The sequence below is a fragment of the Odontesthes bonariensis genome, chromosome 5 (genome assembly GCF_027942865.1).
Source record: "Odontesthes bonariensis isolate fOdoBon6 chromosome 5, fOdoBon6.hap1, whole genome shotgun sequence".
In the NCBI taxonomy this organism is placed as follows: Eukaryota; Metazoa; Chordata; class Actinopteri; order Atheriniformes; family Atherinopsidae; genus Odontesthes; species Odontesthes bonariensis.
The window spans coordinates 30,071,810-30,095,163 of NC_134510.1; the positions used below are offsets into that span (position 1 = coordinate 30,071,810).

The window sequence follows — 23,354 nt, forward strand, 5'->3', positions numbered from 1 at the left end:
GCTGTGCGATGACAACATGCACTTTTAATGGTGCAGTTTAAATAAAATTAAAATTGCAGCGAGTGTAAATGGGTCTTCCAGTTGATGGATGGTGTTTATTTCTATCTCACCTCCCATCCACAGCTGGGGTTGATAAACAGATTGTGGAAACTGCAGGTCAGGAACATATTGACGGAGGCTCAGATTCCCAAAGCTCTTAACTAACTGCATTGCTTGGAAATGAATGATTTTTACGCTCAAATTCTCATTGCACTGAAAAATACCGTATACTGCAGTTATTGCTATGATACTTGCACATTTTATTGAGCAGAATCAGGCATGTAAAGACATCTGTGTGCTAACGATGGAAACTTGTTTTTGTGCTTCCCATTACATCTAATTTTGAGATGACACTACTACAACTCATCCAAAATCATTGTCTTTGTTACACAGTTCACTGTGCTGTCAACAAATGCAGGTTAAAGCATGGAGTTAAGAAGAGGCCATACGTGACCATGATCCAGAAACGCCACTGTCTTCTGCTTTGACTGAGGCAAAGTGGAAAAATGTTTGATTGTTTGAACTTTTTTTGTGAAATCATGGATGCCACATCCTCCAGGCTAAAGAGGAAACTTTAATCTCTGATGGCACGGGGCAGCATTAGTGTCTGTGGAACTGGCAACTTATACATCTGGATCAGCACCATCAATGCTGAAAGGCACATACAGGTTTTAGAGCAACGTATGCTCTCACCCAGATGACATATGGCCTTCCACATTTCGGTAAGTCAATGCTAAACCACATACTGCATGCATTACAACAGCATTGCTTCATAATAGAAGAGTCCAGGTGCTGGACTGGCCTAGCTGCAGGACATGGATCCAGAACTGTTGAGCAGCTGGAATTCTACATCAGACAAGAATGAGACAACATTCCACCTCCAAAGGTCCAAATCAAAGGTCCCCTCTGTTCCCAGATGTTTACAGACTGTAGTTAAAAGGAGAAGAGAAGCTACACGGTGGTAAACATGAATCTGTCCCAGCTTTTTTGAGAAATGTTGCTGATATTGTTCATGAAAAAGAGACACAATTTCAATTCTATTTTCAACTCTATTTCTTAGTTTGAAAACCAGTTGAGATGCAGCTTCCACAAGCGTTCTGTGATAACACGAAGCAGCAAACAGCACACAAGTCCAGCAGTTTACATGAAATAACAATCATGATAATAGCAGATATATCTAGCATCATTCACAGTAGTCATTTCATTTCTTTCTGAAACAAACCTGGAAGAGATCATGGAATAATTACCAGGTTCAGTGTGCGGAGGATTTCTATTTGGTTGATGCAGCTGTCAGGCATCTCAGGACACAGAGATGTTTTTGATGCTATCTTAAAAGTTTAAAAAGTTCAAAGACAAATTCAGTGTCACCTGGTTCTGGCATTGTCCACTTCTCACACAGGAAAGCTTCACTGGCATCAGAGGGCTTCCCGACACCGGCCAAGTTAGTAGCAAATACACGGAAGTGGTAGAAATGTCCACTTTTCAAGTTGCAGACCTACAGACAGACCAGACACGAAAACGCTGAGGAGCTGCAGTAAAATGGTGGTTTAAAAGTTAAAGTTTTTCATTTGTTTAAGTTTGTCACCCTGTTAGGAAGGAAGATTGACAACTGAATTTGCATTAGTTAATGTCCCAGGACAAGTTTACACAGTGAAATATAAATTATTTGTCATTCATGAATTATTTTTCTATTATTCTTCTTTTCATTTCTCAATTCTTCTTTGCTATAATAAAAACTTATTTTTCTCTTCTTAATCAAAGCACTGGTCAACGTGTACAAAATGAATCATGCATGTGCAGAAGTTCCCAGTTGCATCCCTCCTGAAGGAAGAAGGCATTTGAAAGGAATATTAGCTCTGCAGCAGCTGCAACACTTTTCTGAGCCCCTGAGACATTTTTTGTTTTGGGAAGAAAGGGGATTCAGCCCTATTGATCTGTTTATTGATCTTCCTACTCGCAGCCACTTAGACTCTAAGGCTCTTATCGCCTCCGTGAACAACTGTGAACCTCTGCTGCTGCTGCTTTTTTACCTTTCTCCAGGCAACAAATTGACAAAGCCAGAGGGAGATAATTTCATAAGCATATCTGAAAGCTGCCATCAGCTGAAGATCCTTTTCTGTATCATATATTTCAGCCGAACTGCAACTTTCATATCAGATTGACGTACCGTCTGCCATGAGAAATGAAAGTCTTAAGTGCAACATTCTTCCACTAGATGGCGATCAGGCTGCATTTGATTATATTAAAAATATTTTCAACCTCCACCTGTTTTAATGTACAGTGTTTTATCAGAGAAACATCAGCAGTCACAATAAGACTTCCTCACTTACAGTAAAACAATTCTAATAAGTAAATGTAAATGTGTATTTGCTCGAGTACATCATTTTTCTTCAGACTTTCACTACAAGTTCATATTTCAGAGGAAAATATTGTGCTTTTTTCTTTGCTGTATTGCTTAAATCAATAAGCTTGTCCTGTTTCAGATGTTGATTAACAGCTTAGGAGTGATTTTCCTTCTTAAGTTGTTAGATGGATTATTTTCCACAGCTTTTAAATGCTCAAAGAGGTCAAATTTGAGTTACAGCGGGTTTTTAATATACTTTTCTTGTCATTTCATCACATTTATGACACATTTTGTTATTCACTGGTCTGACTAATGAATTAGCAAATCTAACTATATATAATAGAATGAGCTTATCCTTAATAACAGTGACTACCATGTGTTGATGCACTAATATTAACATATTGTGAGCATCATCAGCAACACAGCAGCCATTTTTTCTACAGAACAAGACATAAAGAGGTTTACATCGGTTTTTGTTCTAATAATGTAAGATTGGTAATGCTCCATCATGACAGCTGAAGTAAAGAAGTTGCTGAACTCCAGTCCAGAGGCCACAGACTGCAGCCTAATCAATGTTCCGGTGATTTTAATTTGCTTCCAGGAAGCTGGCAACTAGATTAAAATAACAGCTCTTGTAGGACATAGAGATTGTGCTTTTTGAGAATGCAAAATTTTTGACATTTCTCACTTTAATCAAAAGGGAGCGCTACACGTTCTAATCAAAGAGTTCAGTCGAGCAAATGGACCTCCAGTACCAAAGACTCTGCACTCCAACACACCAAGGCCTAATGTACAGCAGCACAGTCCTTTTAGTTCTAATTGGCTTTGTCTTTGTTTTGTCCCAGGAGATAAAAACAACCACTCACATGTAACACATTTGCAGGATGTCTAATTATGGGCCACCTGTAATCTCTGTGAGACAGGTTAAAGATTTTACTTTGCTCTGAGTCTCCATGGACACGGCTTGTTGCCTAGTGATGCCGCACAGTAAGTGAGGGCGCTTTAGCTTTAATTGCCATTATTTAGAGGCAAGACCAAAATGGAGAAAATTTCAATATTTGTATTATTACACAAAAAGTCCTCTGTGTGTTTTTGTGTTTCCTGCAAGGTTAAAATATATCATCTACACTTTTACAGATACTGCAAGTTTAAGTGCATCATTTACCGGATTCTTTACAGGATTTCACACAAATGGTGAGAAAGTCTGTAATTGGTACATCATTTTGACCTGATGGTAAACTGCAAACACTGTAAAATGCAGTTAGTTAAAGAAGCTTGCAAATCAATTGCCTTAAGAAAAACTAACTGAAATAGAGACTGCATGTTGTACAAACAAATGCAATAAACCAGAAATTAGTAAGTGGTAGTAATCAGATATATTGATAAAGTAAAGTTAACTTGACTATGTAAGTCTTACACTGAAGTCAAGGGCTCACTAGAAATAGTACAATCCTTTGTGAGGGCCAGCATTTGTGTGTGGTAACGTTAAACATAATGGAGTTATGTAATTAAATTTCAATTTCAATTACAGGAACAGAGGGAAAATAATGTAATTAGAAGCTATTAATCAAAATGCTGATTGCAAACCTGACCTCATGTTATATCACAAATTGATAAGTAATTACTACGTTAATCGTTATCTTTAATTATCATAAAAAGTACAATTGGGCAAAAATGCAGCTAAAGTTTGGATTTGTCAGCATATCATCGTTCCACATCACTAAACCCGTTTCACTTTCCATGTTTCAGTAGCGATCATTTGGCCATGGACCCTCATGCAACAGCCTCCTACCCATAATATGCGCATGGATCATATCAGTTCATATAGGCAGACACGATCTGTAGTTACATTTGAAGAATTTGTGGCATCTAGTGGCTGTGAGAGCAGCTGCAGGTGAAATGTCACAATGTATATTTGCCCTCATCATGTTTGTTTTTCTATTCCTGCCCACGTGTTCCTCTTGATCTCACGTCAGAATTAGGCATCTGGCTGAAAGCACTAATCATAACTGAATGTTTTCCACTAATGGCTCTCGATTCCCATCATCCTACATATGTTGCTCTGTTGCTTTGCATCTTTATACCTTCTTTTGGCATATTTCCTGACAATGTGGACTAAAAAAAGGCACAAAACCATCAAGGATAAGAAGCTCGCAAGATGCTGCTCTATATCCAGACATGCTCCATTCATCAGGTAGAGTACGCTGAAATTTTGAGTGCTGTTTGACCATTTGTCCAGAGCTATGCTAAGCATAGCTGGCCAGGTCTCCAGATGAAAAAAAGACCTTTGGTGTTGTAAATTCAGGGAACAGTTTGTAGAGGACAGTTTAATTTCCCAGTTTAAAAAATTGATAAAGTTTTAAAAGTAACATTGCTTTGATGCCGCTAATAAAATACTTATAGCTTAACACATAATCTGTAAAAAAAACCAAATATGGACTTGCCCTCTTGAGAAAAAAAAAAAAAAAAAAAAATCGGGGAATCAATTAATATTCCATCTGAAAATCAGGAACATCTGGACCAAAATGTTTGCCAATTCACCTGTCAGCTGGGAGGTTACAAACCTGCTGGTGGTGCTGGGGAAAAAGTCAAAATACCCATCTACTGGTCCGCTTAATAGCCATACAAAATTCCAAGGAATTCAGCCAAGAATTAGAGCTCGACTAACCTTAAACTGCCTCTGTTCGGCAGGTTTAACATTGACCTCTCTCCATGCTTCCATGCCCTTCTCCCTCTGGTCCAGGTAGTATCCACGGACAGGGTCTCCCCCGTTATAGGAAGGGGCCCTCCAGCCCAGCACCATCTCTGATCCGGTGCACAGCAGCAGGGCGATTGCAGAGGGAACAGAGGGAACATCTGGACAAACAGAGAAGGTTAAAAAAGGAACAAAAGACTAAAATGTGATATGCAAGCGACTCTGAACAGGAGCAGAAAAAGAAAGGCTTGACTTCAACTTCTATCTAGATTTGCACATTTGTATCTCTGGACCGACATTAAGTATTCACAGATGAAATATTCAGCTCATATTCTGTTTGGTTTGAATATATTTCCTCGCAAAGAATTGGACTTGTGCCATTATTCCCCAGGTGATGACAGAGTAGCCGAATAGATGTGAGATTCTGCTGGCAGTGAGTGGTAAGCCAAATGAGTCATCCCTGTACTGTACTACTGGCTGCTGGGAGAATATTATAATATCTGAGACTGCATGAAAAAGTAAGAAGGGTCAGCTTCACACTGACTGATAACCTTCATGACAAATCGCACAGACACCGATGTGCGAGGGAGCACTGTTTCAGCTGAACGACATCAGCAGCTCTGCATAGTGATTTGTACAAATAGAGTAAAACAATTTTCCAAACAGCACTTTGTCTTGCCTGATAGATATATATATGTTTTAAATTTTAGAGTTGAGAAGCGCTGATTGACAGTTTTAACATTTGAATATTGCAAAATGTTATTACTGTCATGTGCAAAAGAAAGTACACCCTCTTTTAATTCTAGAGTTGAACATATCAGGAGTTATTACAAATGATCTGGTCCTTACTGGAGCTTAAACTGAAGTAAATGCATCCTCAGATGAGCAACAACACACAACATTTTACGTTGTCATTTCTCATCTCACATAAACTAAACCAAAACTCAAAAGCAATGTGTGAAAAAGAAAACCCTATGGTTCAGCAGCTTGTAGAACCACCTTTAGCAGCAATAACTTGAAGTAATAGTTTTCTTTATGATTATTATCAGTCTCTTAGATCATTTTGCAGCATTAATTTAAGCGCCACTCTCTCGAGGCCTCTAGTCAGCATTTCCCTCAGGTTGAGGTGTGGACTTTGACTGGACCATTGTAACACCTTGATTCTTTTCTTTTTCAGACATTCTGTTGTAGATTTGCTGCTGTGTTTGGGATCATTGTCCTGTTTCATGACCCAGTTTCAGCCCAGCTTTAGCTGGCAGACAGATGACCTCACGTTTATCTCTAAAATATTTTGGTATACAGAGGAGTTCACGATGGACTCAATGACCGCAAGGTTGTCCAGGTCCAAAACAAGCCCAAATCATCAGCCCTCCACCGCCGTGCTCAACACTTGGTAGGAGGTGTTTGTGCTGACATGCTGTGTTTGGTTTTCCCCAAACGTGCTGCTGTGCATTATGACCAAACATTTTGTTTTTTTCTATCTGAACTATGTTATTATATGTTTGGTTTAATACAAATTTACAAACCTGAGCTGTGCTGCCATGTTCTTTTTAGAGAAAGGAGGCTTTCTCCTGCACGCCCTCCAAACATACTCTTTACTATTACACATTGCACGGTCTGATCTTGGGGTTGAACTAGCTGAGACATCCATTCCTGGGATAATTGGCAGTTGTCTTGAATGTTTTCCACTTGTGAAAAATCGTTCTGTAGAATGATGGACTCCAAACAACATGGAAATAGCCTTTATAACCCTTCCCAGATTGATGGGCGGCAACAATAGATCATTGCTGTTGTCTTTCCTCTTTGGCATTGTGTCAACACAAACCTGAATGCTGCAGACTGGCTAAATGCCAAAACCTCTGCTTTTACAAAGGTGCTCACACTTGCTGATGATCAATTAATCAAGTTCATTTGATTAGCAGCGCCTCGCTGCTACTTACCCTCTTAATTCCTATGGAAGCAGTAAGGGTATATTTAGTTTTTCACACACTGCTTCGGCATTTTGACTCAGTTTTTGTCCAACAAATAATGGCACGGTGTAATATGTCAAATGTTCTGTTAATCTGATGTATTTGGGTAATTTTGATTAGTTGAAACCATATTATTGGATGAAGGCGTCCTTCCTGTTCATAACTGTAACTGCACTAGAATCTCAGTTGTTAATAAAAGTGCCACAAAATATCCAGAATGTCCTTTAACTTGGACTTACTTATGGCTGATTTCACCACGATTGGGCAAGACTCCTCTGAATATTTGCTGTTTCCTGCTCGGCTCACACACTTCACTCTAAACACATATTCTTTACAAGTCTTCAGGCCATGAACTGTAAACCTGAGAAGAGATGGTGTTCAGATTATATGTCATTACATTATCATCTGCAAATATATTGTGCAAATTTGTTCTATTGTTAAAACTATTGCTTTGTCTAATCCAGAGTGACGCTCCCAACTTTTCCTCCCAGTGCCACTCAGAATCAAATGATTTGAGCCATGGAGAGGGTTGATTTACTTTTACCTGGTTGTAGTTAGAGGCTTGTTGTTAACAGTCTTCCAGTTCTGATTTTCAGCATCACTGTAATACAGGTAATATCCCAGGATGTCGTCTTTGTCTTTGGGTTCTTGCCACTGCAGCAGCACTGAGGTGTCCGTGTCTCTAATGGCCATGACAGAGTGAGGTGGAGCCGGCACAGCTGATGGGAATAAGATAAGAATTAATGAGATAAAAGTATTATATGGGAACTGACCATAAGGAAATGTACGTTTTGATCATAAATTTAATCTGTAATGGCTCTTGGGAATGAAAATGTATTTAGCCAAGTGAGATATTGATTATGAGGATTGTAACTTTGTCTTAACTTTTATTGTCAAATAAAACTTAAAGGTACTCTGTGGGGTATTGAGTCACAGTGGCATTCTTGGGCAGTTTTTATGAATGGGTCTGGGAGGGAGGAGGGATGAAGTGATGAGAGAGAGCGAGAAGGAAGATGGATGGATGAGGGGGCAGGAGGATGGGGTTGAAGGAAATAGACAAACAGTGTTGGATGAGTGAATTAGGCATAGAAAGATTTACCAGGTTAACAAATTAAATTTATATAGTAAAACCAAAAGTAAAAGGTGGAAAAAATTCAGGTTTCAAACTTTCATTCTCATTTCCACCTCTTCACAGGCTGATGCTATGTCAGGAGCATATAGGGTCAGTTTCATGACAACTGGTGCCTTGTAGCGTAATTTTTCAATGTGCACTGAACAGCTTTGAAGCTTCTTCCTGCCACATGCCCATTTGCATCAGTAACTGATGCAACTCTGTAAAAATGAGCTGACATCAAACGCTACAAGTGTTATTTGACAGTGCTTACCTGTGAACGTGTAACTGACTCCTCACAAGGAGGTTGGAGCACTCAAAAACCAACCTCAGGACAGCAATTTCTAACTTCCTTCTTTTCATTTATTCGCTTTCCTACAACTTGGATAAATTTAGGCAGTTAAACTACTGAGTTAGGGTTCGTAAAACAACATGGTTAGCTGTAAAATTACATTTTATTGTAAAAAAGCTTCTTATACGTTGTTGGCATTGCCATGGCAACCCTGCAACAGTTATGTCACCAGCTGGGAAATACCTTGCACATCAAAAACTAAGCTATCAGAGAACCCTGGGCTTTAAAAATGATGCAAAACGCTCCTGGCGAAGCATCAGTCTGTGACAAGTTGGGACCAAGAAAGAGTCAGTGCAATTAACATCTGAACTATTCTAAGAGAAAGGCGACACAACAAAGGTGAGTATAAAGGATACAGACAAGGCTGAGGCTGGGGCAAAATCCCATTGTAAGTAAAATCTTTAAGGTCCAATGTGTATGTAGTGATATCTAGGGAAACAAATTGCAATCTGTGTTAATAAATGATTTTTTTTTTAGCTAAAGGTTTTACAGAACTGGATCATGGGGCCCCTTGTCATAGAAAAAAGACTTTGATATTTTTGTCAGAAAATAATGATCAGTGCCAGGAGGCTTTATAGATGAGTTGTATCAGTTGTGATATGTTTGTTTTGGCACTGATTGTACCAAACGTGGTCACCACATCGTAAAAATGTCATGTCTCAATGAAATTACAAGAATCACAGCTGTCCGGTGGTATATTGCATGTGTATCCGGGGGATACACAGAATCTGAATTTCAGGGTTCAAAAGCTTCAGCGTGTGTGTCTTTATCACTGCTCACACTGAGCTCTCTATCATCACATATTCATTCATTTGATAACCTCTCATATGACATCTGAGCCGACTGAAATGTTTAGAATTAATTCAGCTTTAAATGCAACTTGTAAATTCTGAATAATTCCACAGTTCAGGTCACTGAATGTATTTGTGATTTGACAGAAATCCTGTTTGCTGCTCAGCTGACAGCTGACTGCATGATGTGTCTATTTGCATACAGATTGGGTAACTGAGCAGGTCACATTTTTTGGGATGCATTTTAACGCTAGGTGTGAACCCAAGTACAGTACTTAGAGCTGCCCACTTGAGACTGGATCAACCAGAACACTTTTTGGATATGTGAGAGGAATCAAACATCTCTTTTCTTAAAGCTTCGAATATGTAAGAAACACAGTCATTCACAAACCTCCAACGTTGTAATCTGCAATAAAATGATTAATGTTACAGAAAGAGATTAAGCATAAAAAGGAGGTATAAAATTGTGAAACTGTTTCATGTGATGATTTTGCTTGCCAGCATCTCGTTCATTTTACGTCTATTTTGTGTCATTTGTGTAGTTTTGTGTTTCTTTTGTGTGAAGAATAATTCTGGGACACAAGCACACGGACCCTGGCTACTTATCTGCAGAGTTGGTGCCAGCTAGACCCATCTGATAATCTCCCATGAGATCTTTATCTTTCTTGCCATTTTGTAACATATTCCATGCCAGTAATTATTGATTCATTAAATAAATGCAAAAATTCTGATCAAAATTTGTGGAGGAAGACAAGAAAACTGAAGTAAATTATTTCTTAATTATTGTTGGGAAAATTAGAGTGAATGCACTCACAATTTCTGTCATGATCATCTTCTGAATTTCAATTTATGTGTGCACAACTAATGTGGGTGCAGTGCTGCTGTGTGGAAGTTGTTCTTCACAATGTTGCTGACCTTTGCAGCTGGCAGAATAATAAATGGGTACCAGTATGCACCAGCACTTCTCATCTCACCTTGCGGTTTTCCGAGGGAGATGGGCTCGCTTGGCTCGGAGGGGTCGCTGACACCGTACTTGTTGATGGAGCGCACCCTGAAGCAGTACTGCTTATCTTTGGCCAGGTCAAAGACCGGGAACCTGGGAGAGTTCACCACCATGTCCAGACTGGCCAATCCCCAGCTGCTCCTCCCTGCCAAAGACTGATCCAAGGGCAGCATTAGAAAACACCAAGTTCATTTCAGAAGCACCAGCTATCTCAAAGACATCATCCAAATATTCAGAAGATTCAGTCTAAACCAGATGGACTGGCTCAACAAAGTCCCATAATTTATTGCACTTGTTCCATCACTTAGTCTGCAGTTAAGAGGGGATCGTTCAGTTTTGGAGCAGATCACTTGATGTTCAGACAAGAACAAAGAAGTATAAAGAATGGCAGTTTGGTGCACTATAAAGAGACATGCAGGCAGACATATAAACAGACCTTTTCATGCAGAAAAAGAAAATGTGCGGATATACTGTATATAGCTTAAAATGCTTTCACTCTTCTGTTATTCTGCTCTGTGTTATTACCGTTTTCCTCTCCGAGTCTCGGTTTGAGGTAGAAATCTAACAATAACTGGGCGTGTCAAAGGGACCAGTGATTATAAAGTGCTTGCCAGAGGGCAAAAAGGATATTTGAATGTTCCCTTCATTATATAAGCGGAACTAAGGCAGCAGACTTCAGTAATTTCAGATATTTTTGACAGATTTGACAGTTTTATTACCTCAGTAACTTTGAAGCTTTAATAAAAATCTATTTCCTGTGGCAGTTTTCTGATTATTGGAGCCAGGAGCTATTTAGAGGGTTGATATTGGAAAGCCAAAGCCTTTTATTGTTGTAAAAAAGAAAAAAAAAAAAAGGTCAGTCCAACACTTTTGAAATGCTTTTAGTATCATTCTGAACTCTGACTCTCAAGAGATCTTGACTCTCCTTCAAGACATTTATCTAATGCATTGTATATTGATTAAAACTAGAATAAGTGTCTGACTCATCTTAAAGCCATAATGTGTAATATTTCATGTTGTCTATTAACAAATTTGAGTCTTATCATTCACAAGTATTACCTCAATCGTTATTAATTACCTCCATCACAAAAGTGCAGTGTTCTTATATTCTTTATATTCAGCATACGAATGTACATAAGAGTGTTACACTCCAATGAATGTCTCCATGTTGCTCCGCCATTTTAAGACTATGGGATTTGTAGAAGGACATGTCATCAGCTTCGCATTTTCCGCTTCTACAAATCCCGTAGTTTTAAAATGGCGGAGTGACATGGAGACATTCATTGTCCGTGAAATATTACACATTATAGCTTTAAGCCTCACTTAAACTTGGGCAGAGTGGAGTAACAAAGCAACAACAGTTTCAGCTATATGCAAGCAAGAAAATCTAACTACTGAGCCACTAAAGAGCGACATCAATGCTTGAGCATTTATTTCTTCCTCCTGACTCTCAGACTGGCACTGATGTCAGGAGTCTGCTGTTAATTTTATTCTGCTGATTGCCCTGTTTTCTACTTTTCCTCAGTGCACCTCAAATGAGCTCAAGGCCAGATGTGTCTTTGCATACTAAGAGCGTTAACTTATATTTGTGGATACCATTATGAACAGCAGTCAGTTACGACGCAATGATTTTTACCACAGAATTATCGTTTTTAATCCAGTGCTGTCCTTCAGGACTGGATTTCAGAACAGCAGATGATAAAATCTTCAAATCTGGGTCAATTAATTGTTTTTTTTAAGGTATTTTTGGCACTAGTGGTCTTTGTAGACAGTGGATAGACAGGAAAGGGGGCAGATAGAGTGGGGGAGGACAGCAAACGGAAGAAATAGCCTCAGGCCAGCACTCAAACCTTGACTGGCTGCGTCGAAGAACCACAGCTTCTGTAAATGGGGTCTGCTCAACCAGTGTAGCAATATGGCACCATGGCAATTTAATTTTAAAATATCTCATTTTTAAATCGTACTTTTTCAGAGAGTGCCGAACCCTCCTCATCTGAAAGAATGCCTCCCTGGGATGCTCTTTTAGCACTCAGTTGTATCTACTTGTTTATACAACTTAGCTGATCTTTTGCTGCTTCCTGTCCAGTTTTTTTTTTAATTTTCAAAAGTTTTGCTGGTATCAACTTAAAAAGGAGCTGTATATATTTTTCAGTCTAATAGAATTTCTCTATTTTAACATTTGACAAATTTTCTTTGTACTAATTTTCATTAAACATGTTTTTTTTGGAAACAGTTTAGGTTTCAGTATGTTACGCATCGGAGATCATTTATTGATTTTGTACAGTAAATACTTCTGGCTTTTTTCTTACGTTCTCTTCTAAGATGGACCAAACTTATTTTACAGTGAAGGCATTTACCTGCTCACCAAGTCTTTCATAGGCTACTAAGTGCAAACACTAGCTTATTTATAGAGGAACATTAGTGTTTAACTGAAACTGTGGTTCCAGGCAATGCATGAGTAATATTTGCTCTCATTTTACCTCTAGTTTGCTCTCCACCAACTGCTTAGAGACATGATTAGCTGTTAAGATGTTATAAGTTTGACACTGATCGGCTCAGTCATACTCAGTTTTAAGAGGTTGTTTTTGATAAAATCAGCTGCTGCTGCTGCAGGAAATGTTGCTAAGAGAGACCAGACAGAAACAAAGCTGCTGTAAGACAAAGGTTTGTAAGACAAAATGAAAGGTTGAAGAGAATTATGTTGGAAACCTTTTTTTTGCATGAAAGCCTCAATTTTGTTGTGGCCCAATGCTAATTTGGAACAGACGTTGTCAGTAAAAATAAGCAGCGGCATTTGCAATTTCAACATTTTATGTGTGATGGTCTTAGTTGTATTTGGAGTTTGGTCTTGTGTAATCTTAGCTGAGCAGCCAATTCTCAAATGTCAGGTGTTTGTTGTGTTTCCTTAAAAGATACAAGCAAAGATGAGGCTTTTGAGCTTTCCATGCATTTCCAAATTTTGACATCTCTAAAGACTCCAAAATTGACTTCATGAAAATGCTTTAAAAATCAAGAATGATTTATACCAAGCTGTTGTAAAGCAGATTTTTTCCCTTGGTTTAACTCATATTTTGCATGAAAATAGTCAGCAGTCATGTGATTTGCTGCAAGCTATCACTTAGGATGAAACACGTCACTGTTTAGCTGAAAGGTTTGGGAATAATTGCAGCCCACTGAAGCCTTTGCTGCTGGTGTAATATAAATATTTGTGTGGGTGTGTGGTGGGACGGGTGTAGCAGTAAAGACTGACCCGCTCCACGTAGAAGGTCAGCGGCTCCCTGCCTCTGGGTTCAGGCTCGGTCCAGCTCAGCACCACGTAGGTGTCAGTCACCTCGCAGGCGTGAACATTTGTGGGAGGGAAAGGAGCTTTGACCTGACCTTCAGAGCAACAAGAGAAGGAGGAGGAGTGAGAGGACAAAATAATAAAAAAAAAAGGTTAGTGAGAATAAAAGTGGAGCCTAAAATGTGCTGGCTAAGATTCTTCTTCTTTTTTGTCGTTTTGTTAAACTGTTCAAGCAGCTGTGTTTGCTGGATTTGATTCAAACGCTCAAATCAGTGAGATGCACTGCATCTTGCTGCCACAGTTTCACCTCCGTACCTACTACGCAGCTTCAATAGATACAATCAAACGACTTGAGTCAGCACACTTTCACTGACACTGCAAGTTAGTTCAAGGACTATAGAAGTTTTCCGAAGTTTTTGGCAAAAAGTGCTTTTTCTCCCTTTCTTTTGTGTGTTTGTGTGTGTGTCTCTGTAAGTGTTTGTATCCCCCGAAGAGTTAGCAGAGCTGCCGTGTGGAACAGAGAGGAACTCCACATCAAAAACGGTTCAATGATTCGAGAAACGCTGATCTGGTAAAGCAAGCAAATTCAATACAGTGCAGTTTGTAAGCAGCATGACTGTGGTTTTTGTTTCAGATGCAGTTGAATGCTGCAGAGACTAAAAGAAAAAAAGCCATACAGTTCAATTTTCTAATGATAGTATCTTTAGCTGCAATTTCCCCACAGGAACCTCTTCCAGGAACCAGGGTCTTTTGCGGTCCTTTCCTCTGCCTCCTTGAATGCAGGAACCAGAGGCTAAAAAAAATCTCAGCCCTAAAAAGAGTTATAGGAAGGTAGAACTTAAATATCACTCTAAACCTTTGGTGTGGGGCTTGAACATTTCTTATTGGTTGAGTATTCGCAACTTTGTATTTTTTCCTTTCTGTCTCAATCATCCAAGGTTTAATATGCACAATAGCTCATAAAAATCTTTTTACTTTAAGTTCTACCACAGTAATAGTTGTTTCGGTTTGTAAACAACATTCAAACTCTGACATTCATTTTGTGAGCTCCAGAATGAATGAGCCGACAGAGTTTAGATTGTGCCAAAAAAGCAGAGAAATCAGAGCAATAAAATGTTAATCTCTGGTTGTTTCGCAGCTGTTATGCTCTGAGGCACAAATAATAACTTCTAAAACCCTGTAGAATGGCCTAACATAAACAGATTTTGAGTGAATGGAGTTTATGAGTGCTTCCTTGTGTTTCTGTCGTGGAGTGAGACAGCACAGTGCCTGAGAAGTGGTGTTCGGACGAGCTCCAAAATGAGTCTGCTCTGAGTGTGGCATGAAAAAAGTGAAATCAGAGAAATAAAATATTCATCTCTGACCTTTTTACGTTTGTGATGCTGTAAAGCACAAATAAAAAAATCTATAAAAAACATCCAAAAGCCCTCAGAAATATACAACATGGACAGATTTTTGAGTTAATACAGCTGAAGTGGACTTCCTTGTTTTCAGGCTGCTGGTCAGCAGGGCAAAGTGCCACCTCTACAAATATAAACACACAAAATCTGAGTCTTCTGGACTCAGGCGAGCACAGAAGGGGTGAAGCGACACACTTCAGCAGATTTAATTTGCTAAATCTAACCTGGACCTTTCACCTCAGTGGAAATGCTACAGAACCAGGGCTGAAATAACGTTTTAGTTCCTGGAAAAGAAAAGAAAAAGGATAAAAAGGGAGGAGTATGTAGAAAAAGGGAATGTATAATATCCTCAACACTTTTTATTTGGTGATTCTGTTTGGTGAGAATAAGAATGATTTATTAAAAAAGTTTTTAATTCACCTGGAAACCAAAAACAATAATCTATGTATGGACTATGTATTGGACTTTCAGCCTGAAGACTGAGGTTTGTATCCCCCGTGTGACCATTATATTCACACTCATTTTCACTCACTCTTTTATTCTTACACACCAAAATCACTTGGTTAGGTTTAGGATAAGATCAGGCCTTTGGGTCAATCAATCGCATGTCAAAAATTGTAGAATATCAAATTATGCCGCAGATAAAAAAAGGCATGCAGGTGCGAATGTTACGTTGACAGTAAAGTTGAGACTTTATTCAGACATACTATCTATAAAGAACTTGTTGTAATATTTAGACCAACTGAAATTGTATTCAATGTTATCTATTTAAATAGCACGTTGTGCAGAAAGTATGGTTTGGTTATATTAAAAAGTAGACAGCAGAGTAGTCATGTTAAGATGTTTGCAGTCTGCATTTAATGTTATTAACATCCTACTCTACTGTCAGTGTTCTGTTTCCCTGCAGTTGTCTCGATGGTTCTCACTTGAATCTTAAAACTATGAGCCTCTCCGTGTACGTCTCTCCCTCAGTTTGTAAATTTTTCTCACCAGTTTTTCCCAGCCTGATTATTTTGTGTCTTCTGTTTTATGGCATTAGTTAGTTTTGTCTGTTTCTTTCTTTGTTTTTCATCTATATATGGACTTCTCATGCTCCCCTTTTGCAGCCACCTCTCGTTTGTCTCTTTACCTGCTTTTGTTCTGCCCTGTAAGTGTTATCAGAGTTACATTTTATTTCTTTAACCTCCTTGAGCTGTGTGTCCCGTGAATGGGTTTTTCTTGAATTATGCCAGTCATTTAAAATCTACAAAAGCCTTTTCTTTAACACATGTTAACAACCTTCCAGTCTAAGAAATTAAGAAAAAGAATCAGAACAGTTTGAATACACTGCATTTATTTCCCGGCAGCCCCTTCAAAGACAAATTCCATCTTCTTTCCTTTATCTCTCTCTGCCTGTGAGTTAAATTGTCAAGGTTATCGCCCCCCTTCACTGGCATTCACACTACCTCAGGCCATTATGTGCATTTACCAGGACACCATGAGGGACGGTTCATTATTTTCGCTTCTGTAAATGGAGCAAATACTCGTTGCTTCAGCCATACAATTACTGCTACTGTCTCATTGTTAAATATAAAATGAAGACGCATTAAAGCCGAAAGCCTGCGGCAACCTACAGGCGGCACTGTGTGCGTCAGTAAAGCATGGAAGCTGTGTGAAAATCTTCTTTTTATGACAAACTCATACACTGGAATAAAAGCACAGCATTCTCACCTTCCAGTTCATCTTTTGTTATGGTGATGGTCCTTCCTCTGTCCACTTTGACCACTGAGAGAGGAGGAGAGAGAAACAGAAATGTTGTGGGGGCAGAAGGAATCAAGAGAAAAGAGGAATAAGGGTAATGAAATTACATCAGAGCCCATAATGACACAATTTCTGTAAATCCTGACCCAAAGAGGAAAGTGAGAACGACATAGAAGGATTGAAAGAAGGCCAGAGGCAAGTCATCTTTCTCTGTCCTTTATCTGTGTTAAATGATGCACAGCACCACAATCCACCTGTGAGACACACATCTCATTCATCGCTCTGCTCACTCCACCATCAAGTATTAACACAAACCAACAAGCTTTCAGAAGTAATCTTCAACAAAACAAATCATTACACTCCATGACGTCATTAAGAAGCTGTCGCAAAGACAACTGTTAAACACTGTGGCTGCTTGAAATGAGATCTAAATCTGCCCGCCTACATATGTTTTCTCTGGCAGTGTTGATTTCCTTGCAGGTGTAACGGAGGCAGATGAGGGGAATAAACAGCAGGAGTAAGTCGTGAGCACATTGCTGATGCTCTTTGCAGCGCAGTGAAGATGTAGATGAGTGACAAATTAAAGGAAAAGCCTGACTTTAAATATACAGAGAATTGTACAGAAGCTTCCATGCAAGGCACAAAGATCCAGCACTCCCCATCAGAGTCTTCAAAAACACTACAGTAGTACCTTTTGGCAGTGTGTAAACTTCAAGATGGAGTATTAGGGCTGTAAATGGTGATCAATGGCACTTCTGAGTTTTGCTGCAGAGTTTGTTGAAAGATAACTGAACATTACCAAACATTTGTTCGATCAAAACCTTGTGCCTTTATAACCCACAGTGCAACCTGAGCTCCAACAGTGTGCTCACAGATTCAGTTGAGTTATATTTGTTGTGCTATCAGTGGCCTCCAGCTGAGTTCTTCACTCTAACTCTAAACATTACATTCTTTTCAAGCAACTGAGCAGATTTATAGGGAGCATATCGTGAAAGAAAATGACTTGCAAACTCGATCACATCCATTTGGCACCACCAACCAATTGGATTTTACACTTGTTTTGGGCTGCCTAGATTTGAAAATATCTCAGTCAGTGAGCGGTACATATTTTTGTGGAGAATTTCTGTCACCCTCCCAGTTCAGGTGGAATTACCCAGCCTCCTCATCTTTATCTCCACCCAACTTCAAACCATGCTGCATTCACTGTACTTTAGAAGGTACACACTACCTTTTGCTCTGGCTTTTTGCTTTGCTATTAACAGATTCCCATCAGTGGTTATACCATTCACGGAACCTAAATAATAAATGAACAACTGATGCTCTATTAGTACTTTGTTTAATGTTTTATGTCCTGAGTAGGAAATCCTAAGAAAAACTTCTTACTGGTGTTTTTTTTCTCAGTTGGAAGTTGGAAATGCCTAATTCAGTTACAAAACTGAATTCATACCCTCAGAAAATAACAAACAAGCATTATTTTCTAAAAATTAAACAAAACAGAGATATTTGAATTGAAACAGAAACCCAGGGTTTATGGAGTAGACATGTCCATCCATCCATTTTCTTCTGCCTATCTGAAATTGACTCTACTCTGAGCTCCCACTGGATGCTCAAGCTCTCCAACATATAAGCACAGAAAGAAACTAATTTTATTCACTTGCATCTGTAATCTTATTCTTTCGGTCACCACCCAAATCCTGTGACCATAAGTGAAGGTTGGAATCAAGATGGACCAGTAGACCAAAAACTTTGCCTTTCAGCTCAGCTCCACTTATATGCGACAGAGTAGTTAAGACACGAGTTTTGGTTTGTGTATCAACCTGCCAGCAGGCTGTCATGTTCTGCAGAGCGCTGCTTGAACAACCCAATCTGGTTCAACACATGACTCATGACAAGATTGTGCCCAAAAGAGAGATCTGTACTTTCTGTGGCCAAACTTCAAATTAGGGGAATGTAGCCTCAGCATCAGTTTGATGCTTGATATAGTCTGAGCAAGATTGGTTGAATCTAGTCTTGTAAGCATTAGCAATTTAATCTATACTCTGTCATATAGTAATAATGTGCTTAAAGGTTATTGAGTACAACAGTAAATGAACTGTATTTATATAGCGCTTTCCTAACCAGTGCTTTTATACTACAAGCCACATTCACACACACACACACACACACACACACACACGGCTTAGTCTACACAGTGCTTTTTTGTTCCTCCATCACACACACATCAGGAGACAACGTGGGGAAACAACTGATCTTCCTCCTCAGCTAAAGCCATAAAAGTACAACTTTGAGCTGTTGTTGTGCCTTTCAGTGGTATTTTGACAAAAGCATGTTGCATGCATTTTACAATGACCTCAGGAAATTGTGTCGGCTGGTGAAAAAAAAGCACAATATGTCTCCTTTATAGCCACAGTGGGGTTGATACAACAATAGATTCAATAAACTACAATTGCATCACAAAGCCTTTTGCTATATTATAATCTCTATGTGGTCACAACATTTCAGTGACTCTTTTTTAGAGACTGTACATTTTGAACAAAAGAAAACACATATCGAGATATGTTACCATGGTTACCGAAGGATATGGCATCTATTTAACGTAAAGATCGGCACATGCTCATGCTAAAATCATGAACTTGGCCCTTCAACAATATGGCAACAGTAGAGTGAAATAATAGCTGAAGCATTTCTCTTCTTATCCATCACTCAATCAAATCCAAGTAGAAAAATATAAGTTTGACTCTATTGTTTACTCATATTGTTGGTAAAGATAAGTATAAACTACAGTTAGTTGGCTTTTCCTTTAACTGGTCATCCAGCTGCTGACAGTATAAAAATGTAGGTACCCATTGTCCTGGTGTGTTCCAGAGGGTCTTTGGTGAGGACAGGCTCCGTGGCTTTAGACGGGCGTCCGTCTCCAGCTTGGTTTACAGCCCGAACTCTGAACTGGTAAAGAGCTCCTTCCTTCAGCCCAAACACCGGGAAGTGACACATTTTCTGAATATGCACATTGCAGCGAACCCACTCACCCTGACCGAGGTCACATCTGACAAAGAAAGAGATAAATCAATGCGGTAAAGAAAAGACACATTTGAATAATAAGTAAACAATCAACCCACCACATGATTTCATAAGCAATCTGCAGGGGCACAATATTGTAAAACCAACCTTAAAACACCTATTTTTTGCCCACGCAACAACACAGCGAGTCTGTGCATACCCTGCCAAGGTCTACGATTGTGAGAGATCATCTTGTGAAAATAATAATGAGCTTCCAAACACAATGCAAGAATGATTTCTACCGTACAATCTGAGTTCGGCTTATACAACATTGATTAAAGAATGTTACCACTTGTGGAAAACAAATAAATAAAAGACTGCTGTTTTCTAAGCAGAAGGGGGTTGCTAGGGAACTGGGAGGTATCTCACATTTTCCTGTCCTCACCACAAACCTCTAACATTCAGGAGTTGACTAAAGAACACACTGAAGAGCAAACACACAGGAAAATGCACTCCTGATGTATGAGAAGCAGCAATGGGGACAAACTTTCTCCACACACTTACAGCAACATGCAGTGAGACACAAACACACACGTGTGAACACACGTGTACGTCAGGATCCCGACTGATGGGTGTTGGTGGTAAGAGCAGCACCTGTTCTCCGCCGGGAGTCCGCTGTTAACGTATCGTTGAGGGTCGATAATTACCTCTGCCAAATGGATATTACAGTGTCCAAATCAATCCAACCACCTCACCAGCACCAGAAAGAGAAAGTTCAGCAGCAAGGTCTTACTTTGGCTTTAAATGTTGATGTGCAACACAGGAAATGATCAAAAGAAGAGAGTCGACATTAATGACGTCTGAATCGATGGGTTTTCTTCTAAAGCATAAACGCAGTTATCAGGACATGTGGCCCACTTGTTACGTTCAATATTGATTGAATTAGCTGATAAACATAACTTGACAATCAGAGCACTGAAGTGGTGAGAAAATGTATATTTTTTACGAGATAATTAAATAGGAATCATTAGGACATTCAATTAATTCATCAATGCTCAGAACTTGCCTTGGCTTCCTTATGTCTGAAGTCGTAATAAAGTTCATGTATTTGGGTTTTTAAACATTTTTTTTATGCCACTTTGAGTTTGGGAGCAGTTTTACTAAACATATTAGACATCAGATTATTGGTTGTTGATCAAGACAATGGTCTGCATGGTGGTACAAGAGGGTTTGAAGGGGTCCTTGGCTGGGGGCCTTTCTGTGTGGAGTTTGTTTGTTCTCCCTGTGTATGCGTGGGGTCACTCCGGGTACTCCGGCTTCCTCCCATCGCCCAAACACCTGCATGTCAGGTTAACTTGCGACTCTAAATTGCCTCTAGGATTGAGTGTGAGCATGGAAGGTCGTTTGTCTTTATGTGGCCCTGTGCTGGCGACCTGTCTGGGGTGTACCTTATCTCTCGCCCAATGACAGCTGGGATGGGCTCCAGCCCACCACAACCCTGAATTTGATTAACCGTGTATTGAAAATGGATGGATGGATGATCGAAATAATAATCCAGATAAAGAGATTTTTTAATTAAAATAAGTCATCATAAAGATGAAAAACTTTATCTCTGGACAAACTAGCATGTTTGATACACATTTTCACTGTATTCTCCTCCCTGAATTCAATAATTTAATGGCTTTGCAAGGCAGGGGAAAAAGGGAGGCCCTTAAAATGATTTGAACTACACTTCTGCAACAGCAGGGAGATTTTTACCAGTACTGTCAACATTATTATTTTTATTCACTAATTTACTAATAGTAAAAGACTGAAAAGGCCCATTTGAGTAGATCCATGGCGTATTTTTGGTGCATTGTTCCTTGTCAGTGGTTCCTCAGACGCTTCTACATCTTAACTGTCCACCTGAGCCCAATTAAAACCATGTGACACAATGCAAAAGGCACACAACTGCCTATATAAGGCTTCACTGATGTTGGTGTATGTTTGAGAAGATAAAAGAAGCTTTCAGCAGCATTTTAGAAGCCCAAAAAGCACAGTGAGTACAATCATTTCACAGACGGAGAAGTTTGAAACTAACAGACTTTTTAAATATCCTAACACTTTAACACATCAATAATTTAACAATATTTGCAGCTCTTCACCTGTTTTGTACTTGCTATCTGTCCTTTTTTAATCAAGTTATTACATAATGCTTATGTTAGGGGTTCCTGCTGTACTGAAGCTTAATTGTTAAAACTCTCTTGTAAGTGGCTTTAAATTAAGGCCTCAGCTATGTGAGTAAATGTAAAAGGTTAATCTGTCTGCCCAGGCAAACTGAGCATAATTGGCCTTGGTGAGACGGTTAACCAGAAACTCAATGTTTCTTGAATAAAGAGCTAGACTTCTTTTTATGGAGATGGGGGAACCTTATCAGTGCAGCACACATAATTCATTCCTCACCGCCAGGAATTTGCTAGTCCAACTATCCCCCTGTGGGGATGTTCTCCTGTGAGAGGAGGTGGGAGATCAGTCAGGACAGAGGGAAACATGCAGAGAAAAAAAGTGCTGGAGGTCTCAGGCTGGAGCAAAGGTTTACATTTCAGAATGACAACTAGCTGAAGAATGAGGGTTTGGCTATGAGAAAACCTCCTGCAGTGACAGAAACCAGATTATGGACCTAAACAGCAGAACAACGGGACAAACCTAAACATGTCTGTGGAGTAGCACTCCCCATCCAAATTGGTTTAGCACGACCACTTTCACCAAAAAAAAAAAGAAAGAGATTTCCAAAAAAAGACCTGCAAAGATCTTAGAATAATTCCTTGATCAAACCTTAGGCTGCGTTTGCTGCCGAAAGTGCTTCACTTAATTGCTAAGTGCAAGGTCTGCATACTGATGACAAAACACTCAAAAGTGTTTGGAATTTGTGGTGAGAAAAACAACATTTTCCAATTTCAAGAATCAACTTTCAGTTTCACTCATAATATTCTAACTGCTGAATAAAATTTGAGATGCAAGTGGCGAATCAGGTCGATCCTCACTTTTCCACATGATAACCCTCCACAGGTGAAGCTCCATCGGCACTGGGCGGCTGCCAAGTCAGGAGGACGTAGTCCTTGTTGACATCAGACACCTGCACCGCCAGAGGAGACGCAGGTCCTCCCTGAACTGCAGCTGCTGCATCTAAAAAGGACAGCAGAGAGAGTCAGTCGGAGATGAATGAGATGGAGACACTGACCCATCAAAGAAATATGCTCCAAGGAAAATGAATGAGAGCGATGGAGGACCTGAGGACAACGGAGGAGGTGTAGAAACACAAAGGTTTGATGGTGTGAGGACTTAAAACTTGTTGTTTAGTTACTTTATTACTTTAACCAAACATTTAATCTATGAGATCAGCTCATACATGAACACAACCATTGGATTTGATGATGTAAAAAAAGGCGACAAAAGCAGATAAGGAAAGAATGCCAAACTGAACAGAGAGGATGTGACAAGTTTCCAAACATCTTGCTGAGGCTATAAATATTTTTTCAATGGCTGAAGTCAACATCAAGTGCTTCTCTCCCCCTCATTCTTCTCTCATTTGTTTTTGCTCTGCTGTTGTGCATGTTTGTCATGCAAATACGACGGCTGAATGAAGGAGA

At 39.4% G+C, this 23,354-nt stretch overlaps 1 protein-coding gene across 1 annotated transcript in view; it reads right to left on the minus strand.

Annotated features, from left to right (window-relative positions):
• Window positions 1-23,354, minus strand: part of myom3 (myomesin 3) — a 61,247-nt gene that overhangs the window by 16,298 nt on the left and 21,595 nt on the right. The window contains exons 11-19 of the mRNA XM_075466039.1: window positions 22,749-22,890; window positions 19,572-19,771; window positions 16,699-16,752; window positions 13,556-13,683; window positions 10,277-10,460; window positions 7,593-7,767; window positions 7,288-7,409; window positions 5,052-5,239; window positions 1,408-1,534 (exon numbers count right to left, since the gene is read on the minus strand). Of these exons, the coding sequence (XP_075322154.1) occupies window positions 1,408-1,534; window positions 5,052-5,239; window positions 7,288-7,409; window positions 7,593-7,767; window positions 10,277-10,460; window positions 13,556-13,683; window positions 16,699-16,752; window positions 19,572-19,771; window positions 22,749-22,890 (1,320 nt within the window). The remainder of the gene's footprint in view (window positions 1-1,407; window positions 1,535-5,051; window positions 5,240-7,287; window positions 7,410-7,592; window positions 7,768-10,276; window positions 10,461-13,555; window positions 13,684-16,698; window positions 16,753-19,571; window positions 19,772-22,748; window positions 22,891-23,354) is intronic.